This window comes from Gastrolobium bilobum, unplaced genomic scaffold, assembly GCF_033153095.1.
Source record: "Gastrolobium bilobum isolate Gb01-03AN ecotype WA unplaced genomic scaffold, APGP_CSIRO_Gbil_v1 utg14161, whole genome shotgun sequence".
NCBI classification, from domain to species: Eukaryota; Viridiplantae; Streptophyta; class Magnoliopsida; order Fabales; family Fabaceae; genus Gastrolobium; species Gastrolobium bilobum.
This window is the reverse complement of record NW_026896507.1, coordinates 187,485-202,091: the sequence shown is the minus strand read 5'-3', so window position 1 is coordinate 202,091 and position 14,607 is coordinate 187,485. Positions and strand designations below refer to the sequence as shown.

Sequence of the window (14,607 nt, the reverse complement as noted above, 5' to 3'; positions counted from 1 at the left end):
TGTTAGCATTGCTCAAAATCCTGTGCATCATGATCGAACAAAGCACGTGGAAGTTGATTGTCACTTCATCAAAGAAAAATTAGATGATGGAAGTGTGCATTTGATATATGTTCCAACCAAAGAGCAAACGGCAGATGTCCTTACCAAGGGCCTACACCGTCCAGCATTCGAAGACTTGATTGGCAAGTTGGGAATGATTAATATTTACCTCCCAACTTGAGGGGAAGTGTAGAAAATTAGAATTCAAACATGTTTCCGTTTTTATTTCCTATTGATTAGGATTGATTATGATTGATTAGAATTAATTGTGATTGATTAGAATTGATTGTGATTAGGATTGTGATAGGATTGATTAGTTATCGCTTAGTCATTCTTAGCGAGTCTTTCTTGTATAAATACTCACTCATGTAATTTATTCAATATCAATATACAAAAACTTCTTTTCAATATCTTTAATCTTACAACTCTTCAATCATGCATTACTCTACATATATATTTTTGCTAAAATGGTTAAAAGCAAAATACATCTTACCACCCTTTGCATCGTACAATTTACTAATTTGTTGTCCAAGACAGTTGAACTAGAGTATAACCATTGCACTCCCATACCATTAGTCTAGTAAACAAGAATATAAACAAAATGAAAGACACGGCACTGTGGTTAAAATACATTTATGAATATCACCAACTACACAGTAAATTTCTGTAATCATACATCTAATAACACAAGTAATCAGTCAAAATTTATAAACTAAAACTCAATTTCTGAAAACTAATGAGAAAAATATGCAGATCATCCTCTTCAAGAGCCACAACGCCTGTAAGCATTTCTTCAAACTTCCCCTTTAAACTTGGCTTCATATATATGAGGTTGCTGCAAAACAAAAACAACTATCATTTGAATTTAACTTGACCCACTAAAAATTTCTTATTCAACTCAAATTTTGTACTAACAATGAGATGTCCGCAAAGTACTTTACAGCAAGACACAATGACTTATGAAGTAAGCGCCCATCAGCTAGTAACTCATGATACTAATACATGTAAGCCATTGCCAGTGAAATATGCAATCTCTATTCTAGCATGATTGAGACTTTCTAGTTCTTACTCTCTTACCACCATCTTTTAGTTGGCTCGCTGCCAAAAAGAAAAAGAAAAGCTAAAATTATAAATTATCTGTTAACAAAATTGATACGTGTCTGGTAACAATGAATTCACAAATATGCACCATCAATGAGAAGATATGCACCCAGTGGACTTCAACTGTTGAGGATCGACGCACTTCACTTGAAAGGCTTAGATTCGATTCCCACACCACCTATCAGCTCAAAGTATTCCCCAAGCTCTTCAAGAGCAAATAGCCAATAAGCTAATCAAGTGTTTATTCTATTAAAAAGCGTATTACAATACATCCCATGAGATCTGCTTAAATCACACTCTCATCCCTTGTTTTATAAATTACATTAACATTGACCTCCCCCGTTTCAAATTCTCATCAAATAATGCCCAGTTTATTTTTATTTTTTCCAGACTAAAACTCTCCTTCCAAGACAAGGGAATGTGTAATTTTCATTATAATTTACTCCCGTTAAATTTGCAAATTTGGAAGACAAGGAACAAAAAGAATCAGTTGGGAACTGAAGATGATAAACGCTCACCATGTAGACAGCAGAAATCAATCTGCGTGCAAACCACCTCATGTGCATTGCACGTTGAGCAGCACTTGCTGCTTCCACCATTTCAAACTGCAAATACACAAAACCTGCACTTCTTCTGTATGCAAGATGAATAGATTAAAAAATGCAAAGTATGCACAAGATGAAAATGGAAAAAAGACAAATAAATTAATAAATAAAAGAGAGAAAGAAGGAAGAAATGAGTATTCATGGGTGAGTGGATACACAAGCATAAACTTACTTGTCAACATAAATATGCTTCACGCGCCCATATTTAGAACACTCTTCTTCTACATCCTCTTTGATGTCTAAATCAAAATCTGGTTCTGTCTGCATATTGTAATATTTAATATCAGTACTTCATTAAATGAAACAGCACACCGGGCAGTGGTAATCAATCAGTTAATCCTAACCTCAGTGGTTGGATCAAACATATTCTTCAACAGTAAACACTCGCTGGGGTTTCCAACAGGTTCAGTCACTGGGGTCGGTATAATTTGTATTGGGAGAGCTGGTGCTGGTATTATACCAGGATTACCAACAGGCAAGCTAATAGCCTGCTGAGCAGGAGCTGACCCATTCACAATGGGTACACCAATGCTGCAGTGTATGGAATATGTTAGGATAATGGGCAAATTTACAAATTATAAGAGGAAAATATATCGACAAACCTTGCAGCAATGCCAGAGCGATCCAGCTTCTGCATAAGCAATGCTCTCGATTGGGCATTTAAGGCCTGTATAGGAAAAAGCACAATACATGAGCAAGAAACTCATTGCTAAGAAGAAAATAGACTAAATGATATAGTTATTAAAAATAAATGGAAAGGGGAAGCAAAAGAAACCAGAGCATTTCCTTAACCACCACCACCCTGCCCCAAATAGGAAAAAAATGCAGATTTTAACTGCATAAAAGGTGAAAGCAGAAAAAATTAAAAACTTAAGATTCTGAACCATATCAGAGAAGAGGGAATGCTGGAAGTACCCATCTATAACCTAAGCCAAGTGGGTCCGGAAAAACAAAACATAATTAATAAGACATCCTTATTATTTGTTTTGTTTGACATCATCATTGCCTTCTCAGCATCTATTTACTCAATTAAAAAAATAGCAAAAATGATTGACACTCGATCGAACTAAAACTTCAATAAACCTATCAATCAAATAGTAACAATCTTGTGGTCAATCTGCAAAGTGCAAATATTTAAAGCTAGAATTATTAGTTACTAAAATAATATTGAAATAAACAAAACTTCCTCCCAATCAAGCCTAACAAGCTGAATAAATAACAATCTGATTAAGTACAAGAGAAGATAACAACTGGAAAGCAGGAATTAACAGACAAATGGAAGAGAGAATCATGCTTTCTTTAGATATAAACGAATGGATGAATTACAGAGAATTCTTCTTCAAGGGACTGTTCCTTTCACTCCCTGGGTCACTACCCAGCCCTCAAACGTTACTCTTTTTCTAACTAACTGCATCAGAATACTGACTCCCTTTATATATACCCCCAACTAATTATTTCTAACATGGGGAATATCCTACGAGAATACACTCTCCAAACAGCAAGCTTGTCCCTATGTGTAACACAATCCACCTAAATAAAATTACTGTATAATGAAATATAGATTTCAATGATACATAGTCCTGTGTAAACCAATTTTTAAAGTTTTATACAAGGGTTCACTTACCAATCCACCTTCATCATCATCAAAGTCAGCTGATTTTGCAGTTGTATCTTGGCTTCCCACATGATCTGTTACAGATGAAACCTGCATTTGATAAACAGCATTAATTACAAACAGAAGGATGAGCAAATTGAAAAACAGAACCACACAGGAACACTTCTACCTTGATAATCCTGCCAGCAATTTCCAATTTTCCATTTAAACTCTGAGCAGCCTTGGCATGCTCAAGATGGGAAAACTGTCCAAGAATTAATATATAAGAGAGATAAGTAACAGTACTTTCACTGGAAACAACATTTTTCAAAGTCAAGTGTTAGTGACGAACTTGAATAAACCCAAATCCCTTGCACTGTCCGGTCTCCAGGTCAAGAGGCAGTTGTACAAGATCCACTGGACCAAATGGCTCAAAAATCTAAAGGGAAAAAAAATTGAAAGCCCATAAATGACAAATTGTCAAATCAAGATTCTAATTAGTGAAAGCCTGACAACAGACAAGATGCACTAAACCAGTTTAGAGGGAAACTACAAAGTTGTTCTTAAGGGAAAATATATTTCTATGAAATTATTAGTTGGCTCTCTGCATTCATTATCCTGATGATGGCTGGCAATGACAAAAAAATCACATCAAACATATTAACCAGACAGCAAAAACCAAATACCTCTCTCAACTGACTCTCAGTCATGTTGAAGTGAAGGTTCCCCACATACAGTTTTCTGTCCACAGCTCCATATGGTCCTGCTACACCAGCAGCTCCACTTGTGGTATTAGATTGAACAAGGTTCTTTTCAGCCTCAGAAGGCTTGACCATTACAGGTTGTCCAAGAAGAAGTTGGCCAGAGAGAGCAATTGCCATTGGCACTGACATTGCATCATAAAATTCAATATACCTGCAGCCTCATCAAGAACTTGCATCAAGGTTTTAGAATTACAAAATACAAACAGTTGCAACCAAAACTTACAAAGCATACAGCAAAGAGATGTAGGGAAACAAAAACTCTAGTGCAGACAGCTCAAGCTGAGAGTATCTTTTGATGTATCTGACTCATGTAAAGAAATTGTTAGCCTCACATAATAAAAATACAGAACCAAAGCATATATTTTAACCAAGAGAGAATAAGAGAAGACCATATGAGAAAGGACAGGCCATAGGGAACAACCAAGACAGGGAGGATTAGGTAACTAGAAACTAATCTTCACTTATGTATGTGCATGTGAGCAAATCAAATCCTAAGGGAACCCAACTTCAAGCTGGCCTAGTACTGCAACTCATTGTCTGTCAGACAATTCTAAAAGCCAAACAGCACCAAATCCACATGTATCTCATCTAGACACCCAATGGCCATTCCCCCCAACTCAAAAATAAAGGAGGGGAAAAAAGAGAAAAAGGAATGCAGAAGAAAATTTCCACCCATCAGCCTTATCAAGAAACACCCCATATCCAGTTCAGAGTAACAAGAAATGAAAAGAGTCAACAGCATAAGAAAGAAATTCTCACTGTATGTGTATGGCAAACGTAGAGGAAGAAAATTGGGAAAGGACCAAAAAGAAAACCAGGATTATGTCATCTACCTTGAGTACGCAGCATGAATTGATTAAACATGAGTGCAAGGTATTCCCATCATCCCTCATCATTATCGCATTGCTAGTTCATTTAAGAATACAGTTAAACATGATTCTTGAAAGTTGATATCCTAATACCAGAATCGCACATGCATAGGAAGAATAAATTATTTTAAAAGAAAGTTCATACCCAACTCCTTTAGATCGTCTTGAGTTTCTATCCATGATCAGACGGACATCCCTCACCTGAAAATAAGGAACATTAGAAATTTAGAAGTAAATAGAATTGAGGAATTATCTCGATAGAGGTCACGAAGAGACAAAACAGTCAATCCGAGCATGCAAACAACTACATCCCAAAGGTTCAAAATATTCATATAACCTCTTATTCACTCACCACACATTTACAGAATGTTAAGGCTCAACAATTGAGCACAATAAAGTCACTAAATAAACTACTCGAAACTGAAGCCTGCAAAGAATATTGATTGTTATCACTCTCAATCACGTATTATGCAATACCATACACTAATATATAAAAGTAACTAGGAAGATATACCAAAGGTTCCAAACTTCCAATGGCAACAGAAATCATAGCAGTTGTAAAATAGTAAAACAAGATAGAAATTAACCTAGAAAATCGCACCAAACTGAATGTAAAAATTAAAATCAACTGACCTTGCCAGCTTTTGAGAAGAATTCATAAACATCCCTCTCCATTGCCTTCAAGGGCATCTGTAATCATAACACAGCAAAATGGCAATCATCAGAAGAGGATGACATATACCATAATATATCAAACCTTATTTAGAGTAACAAAAAGGGCCAACCAACCTGGTAGGCAAAAACAGTTCTCTGATCCCTTTCTGGATCTGCCTCAGGCTCCACAGCCTCTTTCTTTTCCCTATATCTCCTGCAATTCAAATTAAAATTCAGCCACAAGAAAATATGTATAGGAAAGTTCATCAAATTTGAACCTGATATTCAGATTGTATAATTTGTAGTGAAAAAGCAAACGTACATTGATAATATAAGAGTCCAAAACAGCACCTAATCTTGAGAGGGATTAATGTCTCAAACTCTTAACTGTAGCCATTATTACAAAGTATATTGTTAATATAAGAGTACAAATGTAGCATTTAATCCTATAATATCCATACACAGGGTCCTACCGCTTAAAAGACAATGTGTCAACCCAGCTAGTTGTGTAACTCAATACTTATCCCTGAACGAGAGAACCAATACTTACACTAGTGATGATATGAAAAAGATCTACATCTACGTCAGGAAATGAAGGCATGTGAAGGCCTCACTCAGATGATACATACAACGAGCAAAAATGAATAAAACTGATCCACAAAAAATATGTCAATCTCTATTTCGGTATACAAAAAAGTTTTTGGGTACTTTCTTAAACCAAATAGAGCTATCAGTTCCCTATCCCACCACCTCCATTTAAAAGAAAAAACAGATTGTGTAAAACATCAAGAGGATGCAACCAACATGGAAAATACGCATGACCTTAAACACACCACCATGGACAACATTAAAAAATAAATAAAAAGGAGTTCTCAAAACGATGCTTGACTAGTAGCCGAGGGACAACAACAGATTGAGTTAGACAACTGAGAAAAACACATCCCGCCAGCAGAAAAGAAAGCATCATAAACAACATCATTAATGAACACTTAATTTTATTTTTTGTTTTTTTTGTCTTTTGCCATACATATGAGCATTTCCTTCACACACGTAACTAATACCATAAAAAAAGATATAACAGAATGTAGAAAATCAGCTGTGTAAACAATCTGCCAGGTCATTTCTAAAGGTATGCTTGTCCAAAATTGTATTAAAGAATTGAATAACCAGGGAGCAATAGGAACCGGGATAAGCCGAGCAAATTTAGAAAGTGACAAAACTCGTTCGCATTAAGTATACGCTTCAAGTCGAATTTAGTTAACACATAGATGATAAATAACACATTTGTTCATTTATCAATCAAATTAACCACTTACCAAAGAACCACATAGCTCAGGTAAATAATACAAATCACTTGTACGACTAATGATTGACCCAAAATTGAACAAAAAAGCAAAAACAGAAGAAGGAAGATTAAGTTGAGGGAAAGTGCATTACCGGCCATCTCTCATTTCGAAATCTCGTTCTCTCTCTCTGTCTCGCTCAGAACGACTCCTGCTCCTCCTGGACCTCTCTATCTCTTCCCTTTCTCTCTCCTTTCTCTCTCTGTCTCTGTCCCTTTCTCTCTTCTCCCTCTCTTTGTCCCTGTCTCTCCTATCCTTCTCTTTGTCTCTGTCTCTGTCTCTGTCCCTGTCTCTATCTCTGTCCCTGCTACTCCTCTCACCTCTTTCCCTGTCTCTGCTACTCCTATGGCGCTCCTTGTCGCGATCATCACGATTCTTATCCTTCTTGGAGCCATTCTCGTCGTCGCCCCTTGACCTCTTGCTCCTCTTGTCTTCGGCGACATCGTCCACCTCATCGCGCTTCCTGTAGCTCCTTTCGCTCTTGTCGCTGCTCTCCTTCTTCTTCCTCGTCGAGTCTCTCTCTTCTTGCTCCTCCACTGTCTTCTCCAAGTAATCGTACTCGTCGAACTCCATTGCTTCTTCTCTAAATTTCAATCTCTGACTCTTAGATTCTGAAATTCTAGGGTTTTCGGGGTTTTCAGTTCAGATAGGAAAGGAACTGGTCTTGTTACTTCGTCCGGTATCTATAATCTATTAGCTTAAATATTGCCCGAAAAAAAAAATAAGTTAAAGAACTGGAAATTGAAATAAATACGTTATTTATAGCCTTACCCTTTATAATTCGGAACCTTTTTTTATCTTTTTAAACATTAAAAAACAATCAAGTGAAAGTTTCCTTCACCTGCTTTTCACTTCAATTTATCTCTTGTCACGAAATTAAAGTTGTTAATAATGGTTTAATTTTCATTGATTATGTTTAAATTTCTAATATATATTTAACAGAAAAATATTTCTGCATTACTGCAGATAAATCATCTGTATTTACTCTCAAAACGATGAATTCTATATTTATACCTCTTCCTAAAGGTGAAAATTAATAAAAAGAACTTAAATATAATTTTTAAATAGAAATATCAATGTAATCTAGATAAACGTAGGAGTATTTAAATGTAATTTGATAAGGTTTGATGTTTCTCATTACCAAATAAAAATATCTTCAACATACATAAAAATATATAAAATTCATAAAAAATCATGTAAAAAAAGAGAAAGAAAATATGAACTCTACATATTTTTATTTATATATAAAAAATGATTTTATATAAATAACATGAAAAAATTAAATCCAATTTGATATTTCTATTAGAAAAATTAAGTGATTATCAAAATCCATTTTAAAAACACTTTTAGTAATTTATTAAATGATTTGTTAAATAAGCTAAACAAACTATAGAATTTTGTGTCAGAAGAAGTTCTGCATAATTAAAAATAAATAAATTTAAAATGGAAATGTATTGACATCTCAAAATAATGTCGTGATGTTATTTATTTACTTCATCTATTTTATTTTGTCACAGTAACTAACTCTTTGGATTTGGTTCTACTTCACGTGAAATAAAATGAAATGAGCTAAAATGACTAATGAATGACCAAAAGACATGTAGCCCTTCAAACATATATTCGCATGTGTCAGACTTTGGGGATGGGTGGAAAGAGAGAAGTAGAATCCAAAAGAAGGAAATGTTAAGATTATAAAAATTACATTATCACATGGTATCTTACTCTCGTTTAAACATAGAAGGGAAACTGTAAATACTAAACAACAATTTTCGTATACAAATTCCATCATAAGGCGGTTCAGACTATAGTTTCCATCACCACACGAATCAGATTCTGTTTTGCGGCCACATAACCGAGATATCAACTGCACGTCCATTCCTTTAACCAAATCTGTTCAAAGAGATTCTCTCCTTTAACCAATTCTGTTCAAAGAGATTCTCTCGCTCGGCCGAGCAACCCTTTCCATTGGAGATATCAACTGTGGCATAGTCATTCCCCCAGAAACAATGATTTCTGCATCAGCATCAACACAAATGTCACACCATTGAATTAAAAAATAAAAAATTATGCAAACATTAGTTTAAGAATTTCCACATCCAGAAAAAGTCATATTACAAAATTCATGAGGTTAAAAGAACATCATATACCAACAATTTTTTCTCCATAAACATTGTCGAACACCACGCACATGCACAAAATATACTTGACAATTAATCAACGAAAAGAGAACCTACCTATGCCTTCTCGAATAGAAAGATTTGGTCTTATAATCTCTTTGGAGTTAACCAAAAATATATCGCCAATATACAGATGGTTTGTAGGGACAAAAACACTACATAGCTCTTCATCTTCATCATCTTTCTGGGATGGACGAAAAAGGATAACATTAAAGGCTAAATATATAAAACAAAACAGAGAAATTAGTAGTTTCCTCAGAAAATAACACAAAATTCATCGGAAAATACACATATAATGAGATTATCACAGAGCTCTTTTCGGATGAAAATGATAAAACTGCAAGCCCCTAATTTTAGACAATAAATTAACTCTGGAAAGATTATGATAAAGCATTATTAACTTCAGGGAGGTACTGAATAATCTTGAGACAGGACACGTGTTACATTTATATGCTGCTTCAAATCACTCACTCTCTCTCACACACACACAAACATATAAATTGTATGCACTTGGGTATTTGTCCGCGTAGGAAGTATGGGGATTAAAGATTAGAACCATATTTTACATAAGTATATTTGCTTCTCTTGAAATGTTACATTAATTGAGATTATTCAACTGTGATCTAATGATGGTGAATTCCTCACACTCCTGATGGATCACATCGCTCTATATGTGATGATACTGATATGTGTCTGTGTTCCAGCACCATAGATATATTGTCAAGTCAAAGCATTATAAACAATACAAACTGATGACGTTTACTGGTTAACAAAATAAAAAATAAAAAACAAAAAAGAGGAACCCTCACATATGTTCAATTGATATAAATATGAGGAGGTTGGTAGATTTATAGAGAGACAGTTCAGGGTACCTGTAGAGTAACAGATGATGTAATAAAGCCAAAAGCATATTCACCGACACGTGGGTGACGAATAATTGCTACTTCTTTAAAGGCAGTGGTATTTTGATCTGTAAAAATAGAAAAATTCATGACAAATTATTGCATCCTTGTCACCAATATTTGAAATGGTCAATCTATCAACTAACAACGATATAGGATAGTCATAATTCACTGATTTGCAAGGCACATAAGCTTAAAAGAAAAAGCTGACGGTTTTAATAATAAGGAAAAACTATTTGAAGTGCATGCCTTCAATTTCAATCCATACAACTAATCCTTTTTACCACACCATATGACGCAACTTGACAAAGCTAATAAAATCTATTAAAAACAGAAATATTTTGTCCCAGCCTTACACTTCAAACACACTACTCTAGACTTGTTTGATGCTATTAGCGCCAGGCATTCTATTTTAATAATCAATAAAGTAAATTCAATACATGTATTCATTTAGTTTAGTTAATTTATATCAATATATTATCAACACTACTGTTAGAGATATATAAAACCATTAAAGTAGTTTCACCTAATAGCTTAAGCTTTTGGGTTGGATTGGTTCTTTACATGGTATCAGAGTCTCAGTGACCAAGAGGTCACGAGTTCAATCCTCGCCACCCCATTCTATAAATAAAAATAATTAAATATTGTGGAGTTTCTTAGCACAGGTAAGCTGAGTCTAATGCATCATCCACCCTTCAAGCCCGATGGGCTTTCGTCTGAGGGAGCGTATTAGAGATATATAAAACCATTAAAGTAGCCTCACCTAACGGCTTAAACTTTTGAGTTGGATTCGTTCTTTACAACTACCAATTTTACTACAACCACCATCACCATACCATCGGTCCATTAACCATTAATATTACAAATCCCTTACCACAATCACAGCCATGACATCACCACTGCCACAACTATCATCATTCAACCCTCCTTAGCTTTACAACTAGAGAATGCCAAAACCGACCTAGATTTGTTATTTCTTATATTACGTGTTCTTTTCCATCTTCATCATATCAATAAAGAGAAATGCAATTTAGTACGAATTGTTTAATACGAAAATTGACGAATTCAAACTGATCAATCAGTTTGTCCCATAACCATACATCAGAGGGAGGGGATGAAAGACAATTTGTATCATAACTCTGACATGTCAATTCCAATCGAATGTCTTTTGTAAACAACTTTTGTACTCGATAGCATTTTCCACGGCTAAAATGTATTGTGACATATTAAATCATCAGTCATAATAGATAATCTTTAAATGCTTAAGCCCTTAGCCATTATCAAATTAATACCAAAAACGTACAATAGCAGTGCATAAATAAAATTGATACAGTATCACATATTCTTTTAACGAGGATTAACATCCTTCAGCAGTACGAAAGATTTCCAATAAAAGTTGTTCATCAGTAAACATATATCCTAAGTGATATTTTCTAGTGAGTTCCTTGTATAATAAATCCAAGGAACATACATGATATAAGTAGTGTAAAGAAGACACCGTCAAAGAAAAGAAAAAGAAAAAAAAAGAGAGGATGTTTTTCATTTTGCCATAAAAAATATTCAAAAAGGAGCTCTTTTCCTATCGTAGCATCACTAGCTACCCAACCTATATGTAGCATAACTGCTCGTCTCTATGCGAATTCAGAACCAATTACCTAAGTGATGATTTTCTTTGGCTAAATTTTAATTCGACTATGCCATTTTGAAGAGCATACCTGGAGATATTGCAGCACTAATCTGCTTGGATGCAGAGTATATATGCCTAACAAGGGGCATTTGCTTTATTATCCATTCTCCAATCCAGAACACAGTGGCACCCATCCATGATGAAACAAAAACACCAATAAGAAATACAAAAGCTAACGTTGTAACAAAACCAAGTCCTGCACCACAAACCAAAATCCTTCAAACTTTTAATACATCACATCCAGAATAAAGAGTAAGAGATCAAGTACCAAGGTCCAGATCACCAGGTTGGGAGATTCAAAAATATAGAAACAAAGAATAAACAAGGGGTTTCCACAACTATATTATGTGTGTGTTGATAGAAATGAAATTTATTAGAGAAAAAACCAGAGAAGTACAAGAAAGTGGAGGATAAGATATCCTGTAAAACAATTAGAATATAATTCAAAAACAATATTCCCAGCTTAGCTGGTAAACTCTGATAAGAAACAATAATGCCTTCCTACTCAATTGATAAAACAATAGAGTAACCTATTATCTTTGTATTTACAAGTTTATGCACTATTTTCATTTACTCTGCTTTTTATAGTTTAAATATACAACATCTAGAACAACGAAAAATTCCCCTCATTTGTAACTTCGCAGGAGGGAAAATACAATCATCGAAGCCTTGTTAATTGAAGACAAAATAAATTACTCACCAAAGATGTCAAAGCCAAGCCTGGAGTATATTGGACTAAAGAAACCATCAACAAACTGAATAAACCACCAAGTGATAAAAAAGGTAACTGCAACCGGAAAAAGAACTACGCTGCAAATTCAAAATTAAATTAATAATCAGGCCAATGATAATGATAACAATTGGTCATCTCGATAAGTAGTTTAGTCCATTACCATCCAGTCATAAATTTCTTGGAGACCCAACTCTGGAGAACAAAGCAGCAAGCCTGAAAACAAATGGACATAATGAGTCAATAGCGAGACAAAAATAGACTATCTCTTGAAACAATATGAAACTCTGCAACCTTTATATCACACCAAACAGATGCGCATTAGGTAATCATCGAGTTCCTGCAAACTTCATCGTTTTGAAGTTCTTATCATAAAAAGAAGATGATTATTTTTGTTTGACGAATGGTTCACAGTCACACTGAATCAGCATTGAATTCCCACATCCACCAGTCATGTGGCCATTTCCTGGAGCACATATAATGAGGACAAGGGGGGAACGGGCTTCAATTATGATCATGTTTCAATTTCTAATGATTTTATCCAATTTTTTCATATGAATTATTTTCACAATTCTATTTAGTTATTTTAGGTGAGGACATTTAAGGACAACAAAGCAAGGAGCAAGCAAAATCACCAACATCCTCGCAGCAAATTAGAGAACGAACTTCATGACCATGAACCAAGTTAGTTTCTTTACAAAGGATATAGTTACTGTGTTGGTCTTACTCAAAGTTGTAATGTCAATGTCATAAGAGGAAATGCAGAGAACATGAACGAATCTTGCACAAAAAATAAATTAAAATCATTATTATTCATCATTCAGGTGATAAGATGATATTTTAAGAAATGTAGTTATCCCTCGTTAATTTCGAATGTAGGCTCTCCTGAATAATATCCGTGACAAGTTCTCAAAGCTAAGATTTGAATGGTTTGTTTCAACCAAGATAGGGGCTTCTTATTATTATTATTATCTTAAATAAAATCTATCACTCGTCAAATGCTGAAAATGCAGATCCAATGTGATTAATTACAAAACATCAGATTTTGGGTACAAGTATCTTTCTAATTTCATTATGATCATAGGCACAATCTTCAACGACCTAAACCAATTATCTCAATCCGTCGTAGCCGGAACAAGAATCTATTTCTTAACCTATAAAATTATATTTCTGAATTTCAGCTACAAGACTCTTTTGACTTAGCGATAATCCACCAAAAAATAAAAATTAATAACACAAGAAGAAAGATCCAACAACTCAGCCCAAATTTGAAGGGTAAAAAAATAAGAGAAAAAATTTAAAAAGAAAAAAAGGTAAAAAAAAAAGAGAGTAATTAAGTGAAATGTATGATATGATATATAGGGAAAAAGAATGAAAAGCGGACCCTGCGAGTAGAGGAATTGGGAGAGGTTGGGGGAGACTTGGCTGGATCTTCGGGATCTTCACAAGAGGCATTGTCAGATTGACTCAGAGGAATTGACGTTGATTCTTTTTCTTCTGCCATCTTCACTCTTCACGCACTTCCGTTTCTGACGATAACAATACCAATCATCGAAGCTTGATTTCGCTTCCTATTCCTATATTATTGTCTTGGATACTAAGCAACACTCACTGGCCTCACCGCTTCAATCGCATCCCCAAGAATCAGAAGAAATGTTAACGTCACCACCACTCACCACTGACGTGGCTATTTCTCTAGGTTTTGTTTTTTTATTTATTTTTTTTTTATTTTTATTTCATTTTCTTGTTGATTTTTTTTTTTTTTTTTTTTTGTAATAATTTTCTTGTTGACTTTACTTTATTATTACATCTCTTTCGATCTTCATCAGGACCGCATGGTATCTAGTATCTACTGAGGGAGTTGTTTATCACAATGTTTTAAAATTGTCTCGGTCATTGATATTGAATCATATGGGTAATTATATAGGTAAGGTTTATTTTTTTTAAATAAATTATCTACATTGAGCTTAAAATAATATCGTTTTGAGATGAAAATCAAGATATTTTTATAATTATAATTTATTTCAGGATTATAATCATCTTTCTTATTATAATTTTTTAATTTTTCAATACAAAACGATGTCGTTCTGAGAGTGAATATAGATAACTTATCTACATTCACTATAGAAACATTAAAGCTTA

The 14,607-nt window shown here is 34.3% G+C and overlaps 2 protein-coding genes across 2 annotated transcripts; both read right to left on the bottom strand.

Moving 5' to 3' along the window:
* Positions 1 to 615: 615 nt before the first annotated feature.
* LOC133300116 (uncharacterized) lies at positions 616 to 7,637 on the bottom strand. The gene is made up of 13 exons (XM_061499612.1): positions 7,064 to 7,637; positions 5,762 to 5,840; positions 5,606 to 5,662; positions 5,118 to 5,173; positions 4,026 to 4,254; positions 3,692 to 3,778; positions 3,530 to 3,604; positions 3,370 to 3,450; positions 2,348 to 2,412; positions 2,090 to 2,276; positions 1,918 to 2,006; positions 1,659 to 1,773; positions 616 to 874 (listed from the first exon to the last, which is right to left on the bottom strand). Exons 1-13 carry the CDS (start codon positions 7,540 to 7,542, stop codon positions 833 to 835), a joined length of 1,641 nt encoding a protein of 546 aa, XP_061355596.1. The 5' UTR covers positions 7,543 to 7,637; the 3' UTR covers positions 616 to 832.
* Positions 7,638 to 8,541: 904 nt separating this feature from the next.
* LOC133300117 (protein LIKE COV 2-like) lies at positions 8,542 to 14,160 on the bottom strand. Its single transcript, XM_061499613.1, has 7 exons — positions 13,850 to 14,160; positions 12,629 to 12,681; positions 12,436 to 12,545; positions 11,764 to 11,931; positions 10,019 to 10,116; positions 9,204 to 9,330; positions 8,542 to 8,982 (listed from the first exon to the last, which is right to left on the bottom strand). Exons 1-7 carry the CDS (start codon positions 13,967 to 13,969, stop codon positions 8,882 to 8,884), a joined length of 777 nt encoding a protein of 258 aa, XP_061355597.1. The 5' UTR covers positions 13,970 to 14,160; the 3' UTR covers positions 8,542 to 8,881.
* Between the last annotated feature and the right edge of the window lie 447 nt (positions 14,161 to 14,607).